Source organism: Panulirus ornatus, chromosome 40 (genome assembly GCF_036320965.1).
Source record: "Panulirus ornatus isolate Po-2019 chromosome 40, ASM3632096v1, whole genome shotgun sequence".
In the NCBI taxonomy this organism is placed as follows: Eukaryota; Metazoa; Arthropoda; class Malacostraca; order Decapoda; family Palinuridae; genus Panulirus; species Panulirus ornatus.
Window position 1 is genome coordinate 16,072,459 of NC_092263.1, and position 20,480 is coordinate 16,092,938.

The 20,480-nt window shown below is 37.6% G+C and overlaps 1 protein-coding gene across 3 annotated transcripts in view; it reads left to right on the forward strand.

Moving 5' to 3' along the window:
* The window catches only part of LOC139761476 (lysosomal-trafficking regulator-like), a 174,209-nt gene that overhangs the window by 229 nt on the left and 153,500 nt on the right, over nucleotides 1-20,480 (forward strand). For all 3 annotated transcript variants that reach the window (XM_071685719.1, XM_071685720.1, XM_071685721.1), the window contains exons 2-7: nucleotides 118-267; nucleotides 6,819-6,904; nucleotides 10,333-10,421; nucleotides 12,573-13,392; nucleotides 16,807-19,863; nucleotides 20,002-20,182. In XM_071685719.1, the coding sequence (XP_071541820.1) occupies nucleotides 6,839-6,904; nucleotides 10,333-10,421; nucleotides 12,573-13,392; nucleotides 16,807-19,863; nucleotides 20,002-20,182 (4,213 nt within the window). In that variant the 5' untranslated portion in view covers nucleotides 118-267; nucleotides 6,819-6,838. The remainder of the gene's footprint in view (nucleotides 1-117; nucleotides 268-6,818; nucleotides 6,905-10,332; nucleotides 10,422-12,572; nucleotides 13,393-16,806; nucleotides 19,864-20,001; nucleotides 20,183-20,480) is intronic.

Consider the following 20,480-nt stretch of genomic DNA (forward strand, 5'->3'; position numbering starts at 1 on the left):
GTCTGCTGCAGCGCCTCCTTCAGTCCCGCCTGGGTACCTTGCCCTCCACTTCGTACATTATTCATCTCCTACCTCCTCCATTTTACTGATACATATGTGAATTATTACACGTTTCAGTGGACAGAACGGCTGTGTTGTGAAAATACCTGCATTGCTAATTGACGTTGCCATTGAGATGTGATGAGTGATTGAAGACAATTGCCTGTGGGATGCTTGAGAGTGGACAGTAGAAGAGGACGTAAAGTTTCAAAAGCTCGTCACTGTCTGGTAAGGAATATATCGATAATTCTGCTATAATAATATCTCATATGCAACTGTATGCATGTATGTGCTCATATAAATCAGTCGCTCACTTTTCTTTTAGCACAGCACTCCTCACTTACACTTATTTCCTCTCTGTCATGCAGACTTAACTGTGGTTCGATATTATTTCTAGTTTGATATGTGTTTAGATTCCCATACCGTTCCATGTTGGTATTTAAGTAATGTCCATGAAAGATGATGCACATGTTCTGGGCTTATGATCTCAGTTCTCTCATGGAATTGTTCATGCCACTGTAAGTAATAATTCAAGAGGGTGGGATTATCAGTTTTAATTCATAACTTGTTTCAATGATAGATAACTGGATAGTGGTATGGTTTTAAGGGAGAGGTATATGGTCTAAGAGTTAAAGGGTGAATTCAGATGTTTATAAAGATACAAGAATCTGCTCGTGTGGAACAGATCCAGTTGTGTCGTAATTCAGTTTATATAATTTATTGGTGGCTGAACTCCTCCAACAATCAATAGAAGCTATGAAAACCTCACATAGGTGCCAAGCTATAGTTTATGTTCATCATTATAGTAGTTAAACCTGCACTCTCACCTTCTGTAGTAAGTTTATTGAGTGTATAGTTTCTACTGGTACTACATATATATCTGCCTATATATATCTCTGAAGCTTTTTCTCTCAAGTGGTTGTCCATGGCAAAAGTCTCCATAACTGGTAAACTCCAGTTCTGGTTTTTAGCATTTAGTGCCTCACCCTTAACAGATCACTGATAGGGGGGAACTTTAGTGCAGTGTTTTCTGAGGCTATAATCTCATATTCCTACTGACCATTTTTACCTAATGTTCCAAGCTATTACTCCCACCTAATGTTTCTTCCTACTGCTTTTGCTTAATGTTCCTATAATGCTCCAGTCTAATGTTCATCCAGACTTTTTTTTATCTGTTACTGCTGCTACCATTTTGCCAGAAGGCAGGGCTAGCACTTAGAATTCACCACAGGAAAAAGCTAGTTATGAAGAATGAGCTGTGTGAGTTAAGTGTTGTCAAGTGTTATGTGTGACAAAGAGAGATTGTATGCCAGCAGGCCACATGTGGGTGAGCAGAGCGAAATGACAGATACCTGGGTCTAAATTAGCTATGAGAACATATCTGATTTTGTAGACATCACCAATATTTATATGCCATATTATCTGTTCCTCCTGTATTTGGCTATTGTCCTCTTTCTGAAGATTTTATCGTATATTCTCCTTTTCTGTATTTGTCCTGCAGATAATCTCTTATTTACATTTCTATCTCTTTTCCTTTTTTTTTGTAACAAAAGGTTCCAGTCATGAATATTCGTCCAAATGAAAGTCAAGCCTTGAGTCAAAAAAGACGAAAAAGAAAAATAACTAAAAGTGTGAGGCAGTGGAGAATGACAAATATTGTGGGATGTGGAAAAATGGAGATTAGATATATGGTGTATAGAAGAGATGTTTGAGGTAGTCCATCAGCTTATCTTTAGATATATGGTGTATAGAAGAGATGTTTGAGGTAGTCCATCAGCTTATCTTAGGTGGAACATAGTAGGACCAGCTGTCTTGACAGTATGGATTGATTGACTGAGTGATTTCTTGTATTTGGCAAATTATACATTTTAATTTCATTGAGGATAGCCCATATATACTGATATTGAGTGTGGCACTCGGAATACAGTCAGGGTAAAGAATAACTAAGTGATTGCAAAAACAGTTAAATTAGATACAAAATGGATAGATTTCATGACAAAAACTAACATTAAATAGCTGAGCACGGTTACTTGCCCATTATGGAAGAATATAAGATTAGTTACAAATATACATTAAGATCATTACTGCCTGATATATTCCGTAAATACAGTGGTGCATGGTGATAATAGGCTTCATTTTAACTAATTCAGAATATAGTGTTCCTTTGGGTTACTGCTCCACATAGTCTGATACCTGTAGATACACTTCTTTGCTCAGCACGTTCTCATCTATAGCCTATGCCTTGCATCCGTACAACATTATTGGAACTATTATATCTTCAAACATACCCATTTCTCCCCTCCCAGATAATTATTTCACTCTCCACACATTCTTCGGTGCTCTCAGATGAAGAACGGCCCATCCACCCATATTCTCAGATATATACATAAGTGCCCATACATACATTTATACATATCACCATATACTCGTATACATACACATACACAAACATATACATATATGCACATGTACATATTCATACTTGCTTGCCTTCTTCTATTCCTGGCACTACCCTACCCCACAGGAAACAGCATTGCAACCCCCTGCTTCAGCAAAGTAGTGCCAGGAAAACAGACAAAAAAGGCCCCATTCATTCACACTTAGTCTCTGGCTGTCATGTGTAATGCACCAAAACCACAGCTCCCTATTAACATCCAGACCCCACAGACCTTTCCATGGTTTACCCCAGATGTTTCACATGCCCTAGTTCATCCATTGACAGCACGTCATTCCCAGTATACCACATCATTCCAGTTCACTCTATTCCTTGCGTGCTTTTCACCCTCCTTTAAGTTCAGGCCCTGATTGCTCAAAATCCTTTTTACTCCATCCTTCTTCCTCCAATTTGGTCTCACACTTCTCCTTGTTCTCTCCACCTCTGACACATATGTCCAAGGTGTTTAACTTGTTTAAGGATGTGGTGGTGAGGGATGCCTTTGGAGTGATATGGTCTATAATGAGACTGTTCTTCAAATTATACAGAATACCTATCCTTACTTGCTTCCTGCCCCAGGAGTCCCTTCTATCCTTATGATTCTTACACAGCTCCTAGGAAGCTGGCCACATCCATCAATTGGGACCACAGGTCATAAAGTGTTGTCACATTGCATATACATTCATGAGCAGGGATTATAGGGCTATTGAGTAGTATGTGCTCATTACCTTCTTTATGTGAGTTGTGTTGTGGGTATGTAAGGTCTTGGAATATGACGAAAGTATTTGTAGGTTGTGTTGATGGGTGATTTCCAAAACTCAAGCGGGTGAGTGTGACTTAGAGTTTTTCTAGGGGATATAGTTTCTGGTGGGTATATGTTTAGTGGGGTAGAGTTTAAAACTGAGTTGGGAGATTGGTTGTTTAGTGCTTGTTAGGTATTGTCAGTGTGTATTCATTTTATCAGTATTGTATTGTTGGAGGGTGGTGGAATCTGCGAGTAGAAGTTACTGAAGTGTGAGGCAGTAGTGAGCTTTTTATTTCTACTTGGTGTTTGTTTGTAATTATAGAGTGGTTTATGTGTAGTACTGTTGCTTAGAATTAGGTGCTAAGCATTTTGAGTTGGGTCTGTATTGGGAGGATCTTTGTTTTAGTGTGAAGGTGTTGAGTGTTTATGATTGTTCTGAGTATTCTGTTTGTGTGGTATGCAGCTTTGTTATACATTAAACCCTCAAATTAATGGACCCTGATATAATGGATTTCAGATTTAATGGACTTGGCAAATAATAATACATTAAGTGATAATAATTGTAAAGACATTTGGAAAATTAGAAAATCTCAAGAGCTGCACCACATGCATTTCATATCACGCTTGTTTTTGGTAGTCTGGGGTATACTCGCTTTGTTTTGGTCTCAGTCTGCCTCAAGCTAGCGTGTGGTCAGGTTGTAAACAGAGAATTGTGACATTATTTATTAAGTATAATTTTGCAATGCTCACAATTCAAATTGCTGTTACGTGATAGAGAAGTTAAAAAGAAAGCGTGTGAACTGTTGATTGTTTTATTGTTTGTTGTATTGAAAAATGGCCCATAGGTTACATTTTTGAGTTAATGGACTTTTGGCATTAATGGACACCCCCTCTACCTTATTAATTTGTTAAACCGAGGGTTTACTGTAATTGCTTTTGAGAGGGAGGAAGACCGGGTAGATAAGACATAGGTGAAAGTGAACTGAATTAATTGAATGTGTTAGAGGTTGAGGGATTATTCATCATGTCCTGATCTGGTGCTAGATGGTGTTCTGAAGTCATTTAGTTTGTGTTTTGCTTTTATGTTTGTGTTATTGGTGTTGGTAATGAATGTCTTGTGTGTGTCTTATGTGATGCCAAGAATGGTAGGTTATTTTTCTACAATGGGAGAAACTGCCCATTCAAGGTGACTGGAAGGTGTAAGTCTTTTTTGGGTTAAAAGAGTGCGTAGAAATGCAGCCATTTTCTTCTGGATAAGCTGTAGTTCTAAGTGTGAAATGTTGTGCAGCATGTTTAATTTTGTTACTGTGGTGTCAGGATGTTGCAATGTGATTGTAAGGTCAGATACCTGGGAGTGAACATGGCAACAAATGGAACCATGGAAGTGGAAATGAGTCAGAGTGTGAGTAAAGGGGTGAATGGTCTGGGAGCTCTGAAGAATATGTGGAAAGAGAGATTGTTGTCTGGGAGGGTAAAAATGGGTATGGTTGAGAGTAGTGTTCCGAACATTATCAAAGAGATGCGATGCATAGGCTGTAGAAAAGACTGTGTTGAAAAGGGTGAGTGTATTGAAAATGAAATGTTTGAGGACAATATGTGATGAGATGGTTTGACTGAGTAGGTAATGAAAGGGTAAGAGAGATGTGTGGTAATCAAAAGAGCATGGTTGAGAGAGCAGAAGAGGGTGTGCTGATATGGTTTGGACATATGAAGAGAATGAGTGAAGAAAGGTTGAAAAATAGGATATGTGTGTCAGAGGTGGAGGGAACAAGGAGAACAGGGAGATCAAATTGGAGATGGAAGGATGGCGTGAAAAAGATTTTGAGCAAACAGGGCCAGAACATGCTGAAAGGTGAAAGGCATGCATGGAATGGAGTGAATTGGAATGATTTGGTATGCTGGGGCCAATATGCTGTCAATAGACTTAACTAGGGCATGTGAACTGTTTGGGGTAAATCATGGAAAAGTCTGTGAAGCCTGGTTGGGGATAGGGAGCTGTGGTTTTGGTGCATTAAACATGACAGGTAGAGAACAGATATGCAGCCTTTCTTTGTCTGTTGCTACCTTGCAAACACAGGAAACAGCAATCAAGTATGAAAAAATATATGTGGCCAAGTATGAAAATATATATATATATTTATATAGATTTTTTTCATACTTGATCACCATATTCCATTTTAATAAGGTAGTGCCAGGACCAAATGAAGAAGGACCGCATCTGCAGATGGAAGTAGTTGGTAGAAACATTAGATACAAATAGCAGGCAGGAGCATTAGGTAGAATTAGTCTGGAGGAACATTAGGTGGGAGTCTCTGCAAACACTGCGCTAGAGTTGCCCTCTGTCAGTGGCTTGTTAAGGGTGAGGCACTAAAGGCTAAAAAGCAGCACTGGAGTTCACTAGTTATGGAGAGACTATTATCGTGGCCACCCCCTTGAGGGAGTTCCAGTTGGAACAGGCATTGGAGATACAGATAGATAGAACCCTCCCTTCCAAATCAGTTTGTAGTCAGCCACCAACCCCTAAGTAGATATACAAAGCTTACCTCTGCTTCACACTTCAAGAATCTGTGCTTACTGATCCCCCTATGTCAGACTCATTTATTTTTTTTCCCATCCCCCTCATACTTTGCTCATGTCCTTCTTAGGCCAACTGTAAGTTTTCTCTATGTTATTAGAGGATTATGGTCATTGAGAATTTCAATTTTGTTGTTAAATAAGGTTGTTTGTTTTATGCAGACCTATTTGTCCACTACAAATTAATGAGGATTTGTTTGACGTGTTGATTATTACCATCACAAATTTATTCAGTTGTGTTATGCACTTGACATATGTATTGAGATATTTGTTTTTTGTATAAAATAGTTATGTGAGGTAAGTCTTTTGTATCTTGCTTTTAGCAAAGATCATGACTTTCATATTCTTCAGTCCAGAAGCTGAACCTGATACCTCTCTCATCCTGAGGATTAGGTTTACTTTATGCTTCTGTCCCACTCTCAGTGCTTAACCAGGCATGACAGTGGATGGACTGTTGTCTGACTCGTATATTGTTGCAATGGTATGTAGGAACAACTGGCTCTTTATGGGTGTAAAGTTTGGAAACATTTGCAACAGTGTTGTTGAAGTAAAGAACATGACTGTGAAATATTGATGAAATGACTGCAGATTAAGCAACCTTTGCTAGTGAAAGGCACCAAAATGTTGATAAGTATAATACTCAGAGGTATTAATGAATGAGAAATATATAATCTAATTATTTTATTGTATATATCATCATAAACGAAATATTGTAAGTATTGCATTGATACTTGTAATTTGCCACAGCATGGGCACATGATTAAGTTACAGTTATGTGAATGAGGCACCAGACAGTGATGATTGAACTTGGAATTGTATGGTTTATCATACTTGATATGTGCTTGTGATTCTTTGTGGCTTTAAAGGTTGTAATTGTGTTGGAGAAGTTCATTCTTTAAGATTAAAAGTAGACACAATTAGTAAGTTGAATGAAAGCAGAAAGAAAAAGAATTGTTTAGGTTTTTTCATGAGTTTTGAAAACTTTGAAGTTGTCCAGTGTTTTGAGTGATATTTCCTTTGTTACAGGCCACTGATATGAGGAAAGGATGAGTGATCAAAAACTGCAGGAGGCATGGACCTCCTTTGCTCAGACAGAACCAGGGAATGTTCTGGTGAGTTGATGTTAGTCATACTGTGTCAGAAATTTTATATATGCACAGATAGTACATATTCATGATATCCATCCTAAAAGATATTGAACAAAGTTGTAGTTTTTCAGTTGTGTAGAACAAATGCTTGTGTGAGAGTGGATGGGGAGTTAAGTGAAAGTTTTAGAATACATGTGGGTGCGAAGCAGGACTGTATGATGTCACCATGGCTTTTTAATATATATGGAAGCGGAAGTAGATCATAGGGTGGGGGAGGGGGCGAAAATCCTGGGAGCCTTGAAGAATGTGTGGAAGTCGAGAACATTATCTCGGAAAGCAAAAATGGGTATGTTTGAAGGAATAGTGGTTCCAACAATGTTGTATGGTTGCGAGGCATGGGGTATGGATAGAGTTGTGTGCAGGAGGATGGATGTGCTGGAAATGAGATGTTTGAGGACAATGTGTGGTGTGAGGTGGTTTGATCGAGTAAGTAACGTAAGGGTAAGAGAGATGTGTGGAAGTAAAAAGAGCGTGGTTGAGAGAGCAGAAGAGGGTGTTTTGAAATGGTTTGGGCACATGGAGAGAATGAGTGAGGAAAGATTGACCAAGAGGATATATGTGTCGGAGGTGGAGGGAACGAGGAGAAGTGGGAGACCAAATTGGAGGTGGAAAGATGGAGTGAAAAAGATTTTGTGTGATTGGGGCCTGAACATGCAGGAGGGTGAAAGGAGGGCAAGGAATAGAGTGAATTGGATCGATGTGGCATACCGGGGTTGACGTGCTGTCAGTGGATTGAATCAGGGCATGTGAAGCGTCTGGGGTGAACCATGGAAAGTTGTGTAGGTATGTATATTTGCGTGTGTGGACGTATGTATATACATGTGTATGGGGGTGGGTTGGGCCATTTCTTTCGTCTGTTTCCTTGCGCTACCTCGCAAACGCAGGAGACAGTGACAAAGCAAAAAAAAAAAAAGAAAAAAAAAAATATATATATATATATATATATATATATATATATATATATATATATATATATATATATATATATTGTTTAATTTGTTTATGGATGGGGTTGTTAGGGAGGTGAATGCAAGAGTTTGGGAAAGAGGGGCAAGTATGAAGTCTGTTGGGGATGAGAGAGCTTGGGAAGTGAGTCAGTTGTTGTTCGCTGATGATACAGCGCTGGTGGCTGATTCATGTGAGAAACTGCAGAAGCTGGTGACTGAGTTTGGTAAAGTGTGTGAAAGAAGAAAGTTAAGAGTAAATGTGAATAAGAGCAAGGTTATTAGGTACAGTAGGGTTGAGGGTCAATTCAATTGGGAGGTGAGTTTGAATGGAGAAAAACTGGAGGAAGTGAAGTGTTTTAGATATCTGGGAGTGGATCTGGCAGCGGATGGAACCATGGAAGCGGAAGTGGATCATAGGGTGGGGGAGGGGGCGAAAATTCTGGGAGCCTTGAAGAATGTGTGGAAGTCGAGAACATTATCTTGGAAAGCAAAAATGGGTATGTTTGAAGGAATAGTGGTTCCAACAATGTTGTATGGTTGCGAGGCGTGGACTATGGATAGAGTTGTGCGCACGAGGATGGATGTGCTGGAAATGAGATGTTTGAGGACAATGTGTGGTGTGAGGTGGTTTGATCGAGTAAGTAACGTAAGGGTAAGAGAGATGTGTGGAAATAAAAAGAGCGTGGTTGAGAGAGCAGAAGAGTGTGTTTTGAATTGGTTTGGTCACATGGAGAGAATGAATGAGGAAAGAATGACCAAGAGGATATATGTGTCGGAGGTGGAGGGAACGAGGAGAAGAGGGAGACCAAATTGGAGGTGGAAAGATGGAGTGAAAAAGATTTTGTGTGATCGGGGCCTGAACATGCAGGAGGGTGAAAGGAGGGCAAAGAATAGAGTGAATTGGAGCGATGTGGTATACCAGGGTTGACGTGCTGTCAGTGGATTGAATCAAGGCATGTGTATGGGGGTGGGTTGGGCCATTTCTTTCGTCTGTTTCCTTGCGATACCTCGCAAACGCGGGAGACAGCGACAAAGCAAAAAAAAAAAAAAAATATATATATATATATATATATATATATATATATATAGATGGAGTGATAAGAGAGATGAAAGTAAATCCAGGGAAAGAGGTGCTGAGATGGAGTTTAGTGGTGAGGTATTGTGGTAAGTGAAAATCTTGTTTGCTAATGATATTTTGTTGTCTGTCAAGAGTGGAATTGCAAAAGGTTGTAAATGTGTTTCATAATATTGTAAGCATAGGCAATTGAAGGTAAATATGAGTAAATGTAAAGTAATGATGTTTGAAAGGGAACAAAGTGAAAGTATAGAATTTGCAAAGCCCTATAGTGAAAGAGGAAAGCGTACTAAACTTTGTCATAGGTATAGGGGAGACAGATTGGAAGAGGTGACAGAATTTAAGCATTTAGGAGCTTTTTTGGGTAGGTTTGGTGATATGGAAGAAGAGATAATGGAGAGAGCAGTACAGGGTAGAAGGGTCATTATGACCCTTTATAAAATAATGAAGGTTAGAAGTGTAAGTATGGAAGTGAAGAAAGTATCAAGGGATGGCATAGTCTTCCTTATCCTGACCTGTGCTGCCAAAATATATACATAGAATTAGGCAAAGAGGTCAAGAAACTAGGATGCTAAAGTGATCTGTTTGAGAGGAGCAAGTGGAATGATTAGGTAGAATGATGAAAGAAATGAGAGGGGTGTATGAGAGATTTCATGAGGCAGGGAGTGCAAAGGGAATGAATTGTGGAGTGGTAGATTGGGTGAAATGTAATACTTTCAGGTTGTTTGGGCATGTGAGAGTGTGTGATAGTATGATTAAAGGGGTTGATGTGAGATGAAGACCACCTTTGACTTGGGGAAGTAGATTGGAAGAGTACTGGAGGGAGAGAAACAGTGGAAGAATGCATGGAATGGCCACCTCCTTTATGGGAGTTACTAGAGGGAATGGGCTTCAGAGGTAAATGTAGATACATACATATGCATACATACATAGAAAATAGTATTAGAAAGGGCCATTTGCAGTTTTTATATTTTTTTGAGAATTGACATTTCAGGAATGCAGCTGGAAATTAATTTTACATCCAGGGGGTTAAAATTACAAAGTAAGAGAGGTATATCTCTGAAATGCAGCTATTTGTTGAGTTTAATTGGGAGCCATTTTGTGTAAAATAGTTCAGTCCTGTTTTCTTTTTTATGTTGAGGAGGTAATTCTGCAACACTTACTCCTAACGTAGCACTGAATGTTTTAGAGAAATCCAGTTCAAGTGCTTTCATGCAGTGGTAGGGTACACACTCAGATTGGACATTTATTGGGAGGTATGGTTTCTAAAGTTTTTTATTAACTTTAATGTTGTGCTTTGACTATAAGCAAAATTTATGAAAGGTTACCCCTTATATCATGGTTTTACCAGGGTTGAATATTCTTTGCAGGAACGTCAGTGCCATTTAGATGACTTCTTGGGGCAGTTGTTGTCTTCAGCAAAGGAGGAAACTCCTCTTTCCAACCTCCTCCACTTCAGGTAACACTGAGGTTTCTTGTATTTTGCCCAGCATAGTGTTATGAAAAGAAGTTAGTAGGTTAGAAGTATTGTGGTCAGGATATTGTCTGTAGCTTAAAAATCATTTAAAACAAAAAGAATGGTAGCTGCCATAAAATTGATAGAAAAAAAGGGGTCTCATTATGAATTTCAGGTATTATGTTATCTTTTTTCATATCACTTGATGTGCATATTTTAGCATAATCTGCAGTTCATTTAATAATTTGATGCTCTTGGGTAAAGATTTATCTTAGTGGACAGAACATATGCTGGAGATTCAAGTTTGAGAAAACAAAACAGAAATATTTTTGTCTTCAGTCAGCATAATTCTTTTGTGATTGAAATATTAAGACCAACAGAGTTTGTGGCATCAGCACCGCTAAACTTCCACCTTCTCTGTTAGAAACATTAGAGTCTTTATAGTCTAGAGTGAGTTGGCCGCAGCTGCTGTTAGAAATTTAATTTTCACTTTTTGGTAAGCTTCTGTATAAGTGCAGGGCAGTCTTGACTAAAGAGGTTTATCATGATCTGATGCTTTGTATTAAGTAAAAGATGGTTAGAAGTTAAAAATGTTGAAGTGGCTGTTAAATTGTTTTTAAAGTTAATTTGCCATATCCATCCATGCTAGCACATCTTAGAATGATGAAGAGAATGTACCATTCATGTGAGTGACTGAAATGCTGAGTGTGCAAGTTGTGTATGAAACCACAATAGAAATTAACTGATGGTTTGTGCAGTTTGTTTGAGCCATGATAACATAGTCAAGTATTGTTTTTCTCCCTATGTTATATTTTTAGTATGGTTGTATACATTGATGATGGTCAGCCACCTTATTTTTGATGATGTTTTAAGAGATAAATAGTCAATTAGTTTTGTTTTGTTTAGATATAACACAGGACCAGTATTCCCAACATGGAGAGCATAAGATGATTGCTATTTTTAATCTAATGTTATTGTCATGTTTCATATGTTTAAAATTATCAGCATAGACTTCACTGGTTTGAGACAAAGGCTTTTATTTTTCAACTCCATTGTACTTCAAAACAGAAATCATTTTTTTCTCTCAGTATAATTTTTGATAATGTCTTGGAGTTTTTTGAGAGACATTTTCTCTTTTTCATTATCCCAGACAGTTTGGAATCGGAACTTATTGTTTTAATCTCAACTTGATAGGTAGATCATTAGCATTGAACAGTGCTTTTATATGATGATAATTTGTTTAGTGAAATTATGGGTGAAACTTAATTAGGTAGCTCCTCAGTAAGTAATTTAATGTACATATTTAATATTTTGCTTGATACTTCAGTAATTAAAGAAATGCTTTGAATTTGGATTGTAATTTGTACATTATAAACACAGTTGATGTGGTGATGAAATATCTTTTTTTGAGGAATTGTTGTTTATTAAAAATGACCTTGTGGGTTTTTGCAACCTCAATTGTATGAGTGTTTTTTGTGTCAAAGTGATTTGACATATAGTTTTTATTACTACAGTACTGACATCCCACTAAAGGGTATCTTAAAAAAGATTAATTGATAATCCTTGGTAATGAACTTTGTGAAGAAAGGTTTGTTGTTTATGTCATAACTTTACTCTCTTAATCAGAAATGTTTTCTGGGTTCAGTTTTTTTGTTTGTTTCACATTTGATCATCACTGCCCTTGTTAATGAGGTAGTGCTAGGAATGGATGAAGAAAGGCTGCATTCACTCCACTCCACTCTCTGCCTGTCATTTGTAATGCATCAAAACCACAATCCCTTATGCACATCCAGAGATGGGAAGAAAGAATACCATCTACCCATCTCTTGCATGTCATAGAAGGCAACTAAGAGGGGTAGGAGCCCCTCTAAATTGCCTTCTGTTACATGCAGGGTGCTGAATGTACAATCTTCCAAAAGAAGGAATGAGCTTCATGAGGATATTTCCTCTGAGGTCCAGTTATCTGTTCCAAATGTTAACCTTATTAATATGGAAATGGCAAATACGCATGAAAGCAGAATGATTATACAGTATTTTCCATTATTGGTGAGTATAGTGTAATTATGTGTGATGGTTATAGTGCCAGCTTTTTCCTTCTTAATATAGAATATATTTCCCCTTACTTACAAATACAGGAAAGAAACCTCTTTTCAGCGATGTTGGTAGTGTGGTGAGTCTCCTTGGTGGGCAGTTCTTGGCTGACATTGAGCACATTTGTCTTGGATCAGTAAGCTATGATAGTGATGCTTCCTCGAGTGCGACATCTCGGTCAGTAGAATCTATAATCAGTGATGCTTCCCAAGTGAGTGATGGTTCAAGAGGATGCAGACCTAGAGTAATTAAAAAAACAAATACTGGCAAAAGTCATTCTTTCAAAGATTCTATTGACCCATCTCAAGCATTACAAGATACTGATAAAGCAAAGCATCATTCTGAATTGTTACTTGTGAGTGTGGATCATACCAAAGAACCAAGTGATAACACACATGGGTTACTTGAATGTACACAAATTGAGAAACAAGAAAGTTTGAATACTGTACCAGCAGGGAATAAGAGACAAGTGGATTTTTCTTGTACGAAAGATCATGATTCTAGAAAGTGCCAAAATGAATCTCTCTCCAAAGAAAAAGATGTATTGCACGAATATCATAATCACAGTTCATGTTCAAAGATTGAAACTGTAGTTGGTTTAGTAGAACCTGGATCTGTCTCGCCAGGAAAAGATGTAGATGTTACTGAAACACAAGTTGTAAGTGAGTTTTCATCATCGGTAAATAAATCCTCCCAGCATAGTCCAGCACAGGCATCTTCAAGCTCCGTTAATTGTGGACAGACAGTTGTGGCTTCTACCAAAAATACAGGGCAGGAAGCCAGTCATGGAAATGAGGCACAGAATGCTGCCTCTTTAAAACATTATCTCTTGCATGGATGTGGAGCAAAGATATTGGTAGCCCTTGATCACCTGGGAGTTGCTGTGAGTTGTACTTAACTTTTTCTTGCTGTTCATTTAAATGTTTGTAAATACATTGGTTGATATTAGATTTATATTGATGGATGCAAGTGATATGTCTGATTATTGTATGGGGCTGAGCTTGTAAAACAGGAAATTTAAGTTAGTTTTTGTGGTATTCTTTTAAAGCATTCATTGTGTTTGGGCATGAATACACAGGTTTTTGTTTTGTATCAAATATTTATAAGGATATCCTTTTGAAAAACTATCTGGGTTAGGGTTTATGGATTTTGAACTAATCCAAAAGCTTATCTATTACCAGCCTGTTATTATATTCAGCCTATTCTATTTACATGTTGTGGACCAAGTTCATACACCCATGCACCACTTATAGGAATTAATTGGCATAGCTGGTGTCCCCAGGCTTAACCCAGCACTTTCGCAGAATGCAGATGTGCCCAGTTCTATATGATAGACTTTCTACCATGTTGCTCTCAATCCTTAAAGTCACAGTACATAATTCTGGTTTTGTAAATTTGTGATTGGTTTAACATTGCATTAAGGCAAGCCAAAATGGGAAATGGTCATGAGTGGTACAGGAAGGTTGCTGGTCCAAAAATTGAGTTTAAAATATCAAAAATCTGAATGCCAGTGCTTTTATGATTCCTCTCAAAATGTTGCCTGTTTCTGAAGTTTGCATTGGAGAAAGTAGTGTTTTGTGCTTTTGTAGACCCCAGCTTTTAAACAGATGTAGAGCTTGACCTTAGTGTACATTACACTTGTCAAAGAAAAGGAAAAGTTTTGTGCAAGTACAATAAATAACTTTTTGAAATATTTTATATAGTATAAATTTATGTATACTGTTACATAAGAATCATTAACCCAGAAGGGCTGACAGGATCTGTTGTCTCCAACAGATTGCTGAAATGTTAAAAGAGTTCAGTGGTCTTATCATGTGATATTCAGTGAAAAAAGGCATATGTAGAGGACTGTTGTATTCATTTGAAGTTAGCATGCTTGGCCCCAGTCTCCCACAGAAGGATGAAAAGCAAACTTGAAACATTAAGAAAGTGATGTGCTCTTTTTGAGTAATACTGATTAAAAACATAGATTAAAAAAGACAAAATAATCTTTCAGGGCCATTGTAATCATTTGCAGCTAATGTATATGATGCCATCTTGAGCATTCTAAAAGCTGGTAACTGAGAGCAAGTGGGCAACTGATAATTGAAAGGCTGCAGGATATTTTTGTGGGGTGTTTGGAGGTGCATTTGACTTATGGCATCATCTGTATATGCTCAAGAAAATGGTGGCCTTTTCACGTGTGGCTGGATATATAAGAATGTATAATTGTGATGTACATACTGTACAATAAAACAAAGAACCCCCACCCCCATAAAATTCCACTGCAACATGAATGCACTGAACTTTTATCAAGAGTGATAAACCCTTGTCATCCAAACCACCCCATAACCATCCACAGGTAGAAATAAAAACCAATCCCTGCCTCACACTCAAGAAACTATACACATAGATCACCCCCATCCCCAAACAAACAAACAAATGACCAAATACGTAAATGCTGAAATGACCCAACAAGTACTAAACAGCTTTCCTCCAAGCCTAGTCTTACAAACCATCCCACCAAACATAAATCCATCATGAACTGCTTTATAGGCATATTCAAGATGCATTTTCTTGTGTGCTGTGGTAGCCCGATATATAATGGGGTAGTATATACTAATTTATGTCCTGTCCCAGGAGTTTCTTCTGTATCTATGAGACTCCCTCACCACTTGGGAGGCTGGCCATGTCTGTCATATGGGACCACAGTTTATAATGTAGTGATATTGTTTGTAGTAGTTGTATCTTGGGTTTGAAGGGTCTTTGGATGTGTTGCAATGGTATTTGTGGTGTTGTAGAGATTGATGGTATCCAGAGCTTAAACAGGAAAGTGTTACTTGTGATTGATTGTTTGGAGAATGAGGCTTCTGACGTGTATATGTTTTCATGTAGTGGAGATTACTTCAGTATGTATGTGTTTTGTTAGTGTAATATTTGTCAGGGCTGGGGAGCTGTGTGAATAGAAGTTAATGAGGGAGAGTTCAGCTTTTTATTGTTACTTGTGGATTGATCAGTTATGGGACAGTTTGGATGGGAGGGGTTTAGTGTTGTTGCATAGAATTGATTGCCAAGCATGTTGGGGTGGGTTTGTATTTGAAGGATCTTTTTTGTGGGTGTTTAGGGTTTTTGGTTGATAGGCAGCCAGTGATTGTCCTAAATGCACTATTGTGCATGGTTTGCAGCTTAGATATATTTGATTTTGAGCAGGTGAAAGACCAGGCATGTGAGGCATAATCTAATGTGATGGATGAATTGAATTCTCAGGAATTATTTTATTTATTCGAGTTGGGTGTCATTTAGTGCTTTGAGGCTTTTGAAATGTGTTGCAAAAATTATATTAAAACAATTCAATCTGAGCACACTTGGCACTTTATTTTCTGCAACAACAGTAATCCCAAAGCCACTTTATGGCCATTCACTAACTTACATCTAGACAAAATTATTGTCCTTCACTATCTGTAATCATAGCAAAGCACAACCTCAGGAAACACCTCGTTGACAACGCATATCCACATCATGTTGACTTAGAAAATGCTAAAGAACTGCCCTTACCCCCTGTTTTAGTCTTGAAGTACTCCCACCAGAAATACACCCATTTGAGACTTCATTGCCCAAACTCTAGTTAAACTTTCTCATCCATGATCTGGGCACCACTCATCTTTCCAGTACTATGAATACTGCCTTAGCATATTACAGACCCTTTGATACCCAGGTTGCTACTTCACTTTGAAGACATCAGACACCAATTTCTTAGCTGTTGTACATTTTCTGTACCAGAACAAACACAAACCATCACACACTTCTTGACCTGTAGTCCTAATTAGTGATCATAGCTGATTTCCTGAGTGCCTAGGGAGCCCCATGAAAAGAGTTATAGAGAAGAGTAAGTAAAAAAGTTTATATATGAATTGATGTAATTGTGTGTGTGTGTGTGTGTGTGTGTGTATGTTTAAATATTTTTGTTTGATTATACACTCTGAACCAGTCAGTTATATGATTTAAACAATTATCAGAGAGTGAGGAAGTAGAATTTTTTAGTGTTTGTTGAGTATAGGGGCTTTTACTTTATTGTGTATCAGTGTAGAACTTGAACATATGCTCTCTTGCAGTAAGTTTAATGGGAAAGAATAGATTACAGAATAACTTGTCAACATTTTTTGTTGACTACATTGTTTAAATAGAGAAAGCAGATAAAGGGAGAATGCATTATTGTATTTGTTGTACACTTAGGTTAGCACATAGTATAGCATATTCTCTGTATTAGTTAAATTCTTTGGATTTTTTACATTATACATGCATTTTTTTTTTTTTTCAGGGCTTGACTGGAGGAAGGGAGATCAGTCATGTACTAGCCTTTATCTTTACTTTTTTACTCAAGAATTCCACAGTTGATGAATCCGCTAAGGTGTGTTGTACTCAGAGGAGATGTGAGAAAGGCTTCCTGGAGAGAAAGTTTGAGAAAGAAAGGAAGAAAACTTATTCAAATGTTGCCACACATAAAGGACTTCATAATACTGCTTGTAGTATAAGTTCTGATAGTCCTCAAGAAGAATCTCTTAACCACTTTTCCTTTAAATATGAACCATTTGTTAATCCATGCCTGGATGACATATTTGCTCCTATTATTTACCCTGCTCATACTAAGAGTAATCCCACTGGGAGAGGAAGCACTTTATCTGTATCTCAGATTTGGATACAAACATCTGGCTCAAAAAGTAGCAGTCTGTCTAGTTGCCAGAGTGGAAAAAAACTGGGAAAAAAGAGGCGTAAGAGGTATTCTTGTATACCTTCAGTGCAGTCAGATTCAGAAGGAGAAGAGAATATCAAGACAAGTAGGCTTGGCAGAGCTATTGTAAAGTTTACAATGAACCCTAATGACTTTGATTATTTTACACGAGCAGTATACAGTGATGAGGACAAGTGTCATGAAACTGAAACAGATCAGACAAGTGGCCCTCCCAGTGAGAAAGTATGTTTGCATGACAGTTCATTGTGTTTGTCTCTTATAGAGCTTCTACAGTGCATTGTATCAATACAGACTCAATTAGCAATGCATGAGGCAGAGTTAAAGCATCTCTCCTCACCACTTCTGGCTACCCATGATATTTTGCAGTTCTCTCTTGATACCTTTTCTTCTATGGTATCCGAATTAAAGTATCTAGAACAAAAGAAAGATGAAGCAGTGGACATGCAAGTACTGTTAATTGGAATGCTAAAGCTAGTATTTTCTTCAATTCAGAGGTTCCTTAAATCTAGTGAATTACTAGTTACATTAACAGAACTCGGTGTTGTCCCTAAGTTGCTAAATTTAGCTTCCCTTTTGCTTGATGTTGAAACTGGACCAGAAAATGTACTTGCAGAGGATGATAATGAAATATTAGGAGCAGCAAAAGTAAATGTGGAAAAAAGTAATTTGAATAACAGGGCCTGTTTGGCACATGAGATCATTATTGGATTACTTCTTTTGCTCCAGAGTTGCACTTCCATGAAAGTTGAATGGAAAGATGTGTGGCAATGCCTTCACCTTCACAAAATATTTCTTCAGAATCATGGCTCAGACATCATAAAGAAAGTTGTGTATTTGAGACCACTTTTGTCCATGAGTAAGCGTTCAGAAGTTCTAAGTTCTCTTAGTAAGTTAGTTCTGTATATGAAATATTGGCGGGAGGATATTTATCACATTGAAAAATGTGACAAAAAGAGTCACCGATTTTGTGAATACCAGGCCATTCACAATCACCATTCACAGGTGCTTGGAACAAGTTCTCGTATTGTAAATGCAGTTGATCCTGGTGCTTGTATGATATCAAATTTTGCTAATATAGTACTTGACTGTTTTGCTTCTAGTTCAGAACCTGAGATACATGCTTCTTCAATTAAAGCCTTATCAAAATGTGGTCTTTGCTGTTGTATGAGCACTAGAATGATATTAAGCAAACTCTTGCCAGGACTTGTCAACAGGCTGCCACACATTGTTTCATATATCACCTTATTTATTGAAAATATTGTATGGCATGATCTTAGTGGTTTGATACTAACAGATCCTGTCAGATGTGCTTTTTGTCATATACCTGAACATTTAGGGACAGGAGTGAACCACATTTCTACTGAATCCACCACAGATGATTCATTTGCATTACCATATGGATCAAAAGGCAGTGAACCATTTCGTCAGTTAAAAAATTATCTCAAAGAGGGCCATAATCATAACATTTTAAATCATGTATCTCATTGGGAAGGAATAGCTTTATATAGGCAATTTATCTTTAATACATGCATCAGTTCAAAGATTATGGGACATATTACAAGACTTGTGTCACAAAGCAACACAGGAGTAAAATTAGAAATATGTGAACACTTAATCATTCCAGCCTTAAAAGAAATTTGTGATCAAGGTATTGATAATTATCTGGCTAGCACAGGATATGAAAAAGATGTATTAGTTAATCTCATTAAGTCCTTCAGGTTGACACTAGCTGAATCAAGTGATAAGAACTTACTAAGGTTCCTCCAAGGTTATGGGTCAGGTCTAATATCTGCATGTAAAGAAATTCCAGGTATAAGACTTGAAGCATTTGCTTTACTGTGTAACATAGTCAAGAAAGAATTGAAAACAAAACCTGGCATGCCCATTATGTCAGATGCAGATGAGGAGAATAACCTGATATTCACAAAAATATTTGAATGGGAAATTATTGAACATAATGAGTTTTGGTCAGTATATTTTGGAATGAAAGCAGAGGAAGTGAGACAGAGGTTCTTCATTCATACTCGCATTAATGTGGATGATAACATGCAGGACCACAAAGTAAAAATGAATTGGCAGTCTCCAAAGGGTGTAGGTGATAACAAAGCTGATCAAGAAAATAGGAATGCAAGTGAAAGCTTTGGAATATTTAAAGAACTAGAAGTGGAAGAATGTGAAGTGGTTGGAGAAAATGTAGACGACACACAAGAAGAAGGAAATGGTGCAAGTAAAGCCTTTCCAATTGATGAATTACCCCAGTCTTCTGCGAATGAGTTAACACTGATAGATGTTGTAAAAGCATATGAAGTTGACATAGAAAAAGTTCCAAGTAATGACACATCTACACTTTCTCCCAGCAACTATACTGTTGTAGATCATATTAAAGAATCTGAGAATGACACGAGTAAAGTTGTAAACAGTGCTGGATATCCTCAGGGTGAAAGTGGATCTATAACATCCCATATGAATGCAGGGTCCCCTCATCCCTCTACCAACAAATCCACTTGTATAAATTCTTTAGAGGAAGCTGAGAGTGGCACACAGAAAACTTCATTTATTATAGGATCTCCTCATCCCTCCAGTGGTAAATCATCTGCCGATGAGTCAGAAGAGGAGGGTATCAAGGTATGTAGAAATGTGAAAATTTTGAATTCTCATATTTGTAGACATTGGGTATGACCATGTATTTAAGAATCCATGAACTTTTATGGAATGTAAAGATGTTCATTGTTGGTGATAGAGTGTAATTCTGTGAAATTTCAGGAAATGAATATGGACGTACTGGCAGTTAAGTATGCTGGACTTGGTGAACTTTGGGCAGCAATTACAGAAATTTTGCAGACAAGTACTGAATTTCAGGCATACCTAGCAGCATCATCAGTGAGGTCCATTGTAGCACCTTTATTGATAAACATTACTCAGGATCTGGCACGGTCATCCTCAGGTAGGTGTCATATTCAGATTTTATGTATTAGAGGTGTTATTTCCTGATATGTGGTATGATTGCTAATGTGGAATTGATACCACATTTCCTTTTCTTTAAGTGAACAAAACAGGGCCTGTGAAGAACAGTAAGTTCTTCTCTAGTGAAAAGTGTAGAAGGATAATGAATGTGAATGCAGATAAAACTAAATTTCATGATTTTGGAAGAGTACGAAATTTTTTGTAATATCAGTTCATTGACTTTGGTGGTAGTAATACAGAACCATTGAAGGTACAAAGAAGAGATGTAGAATTCAGAA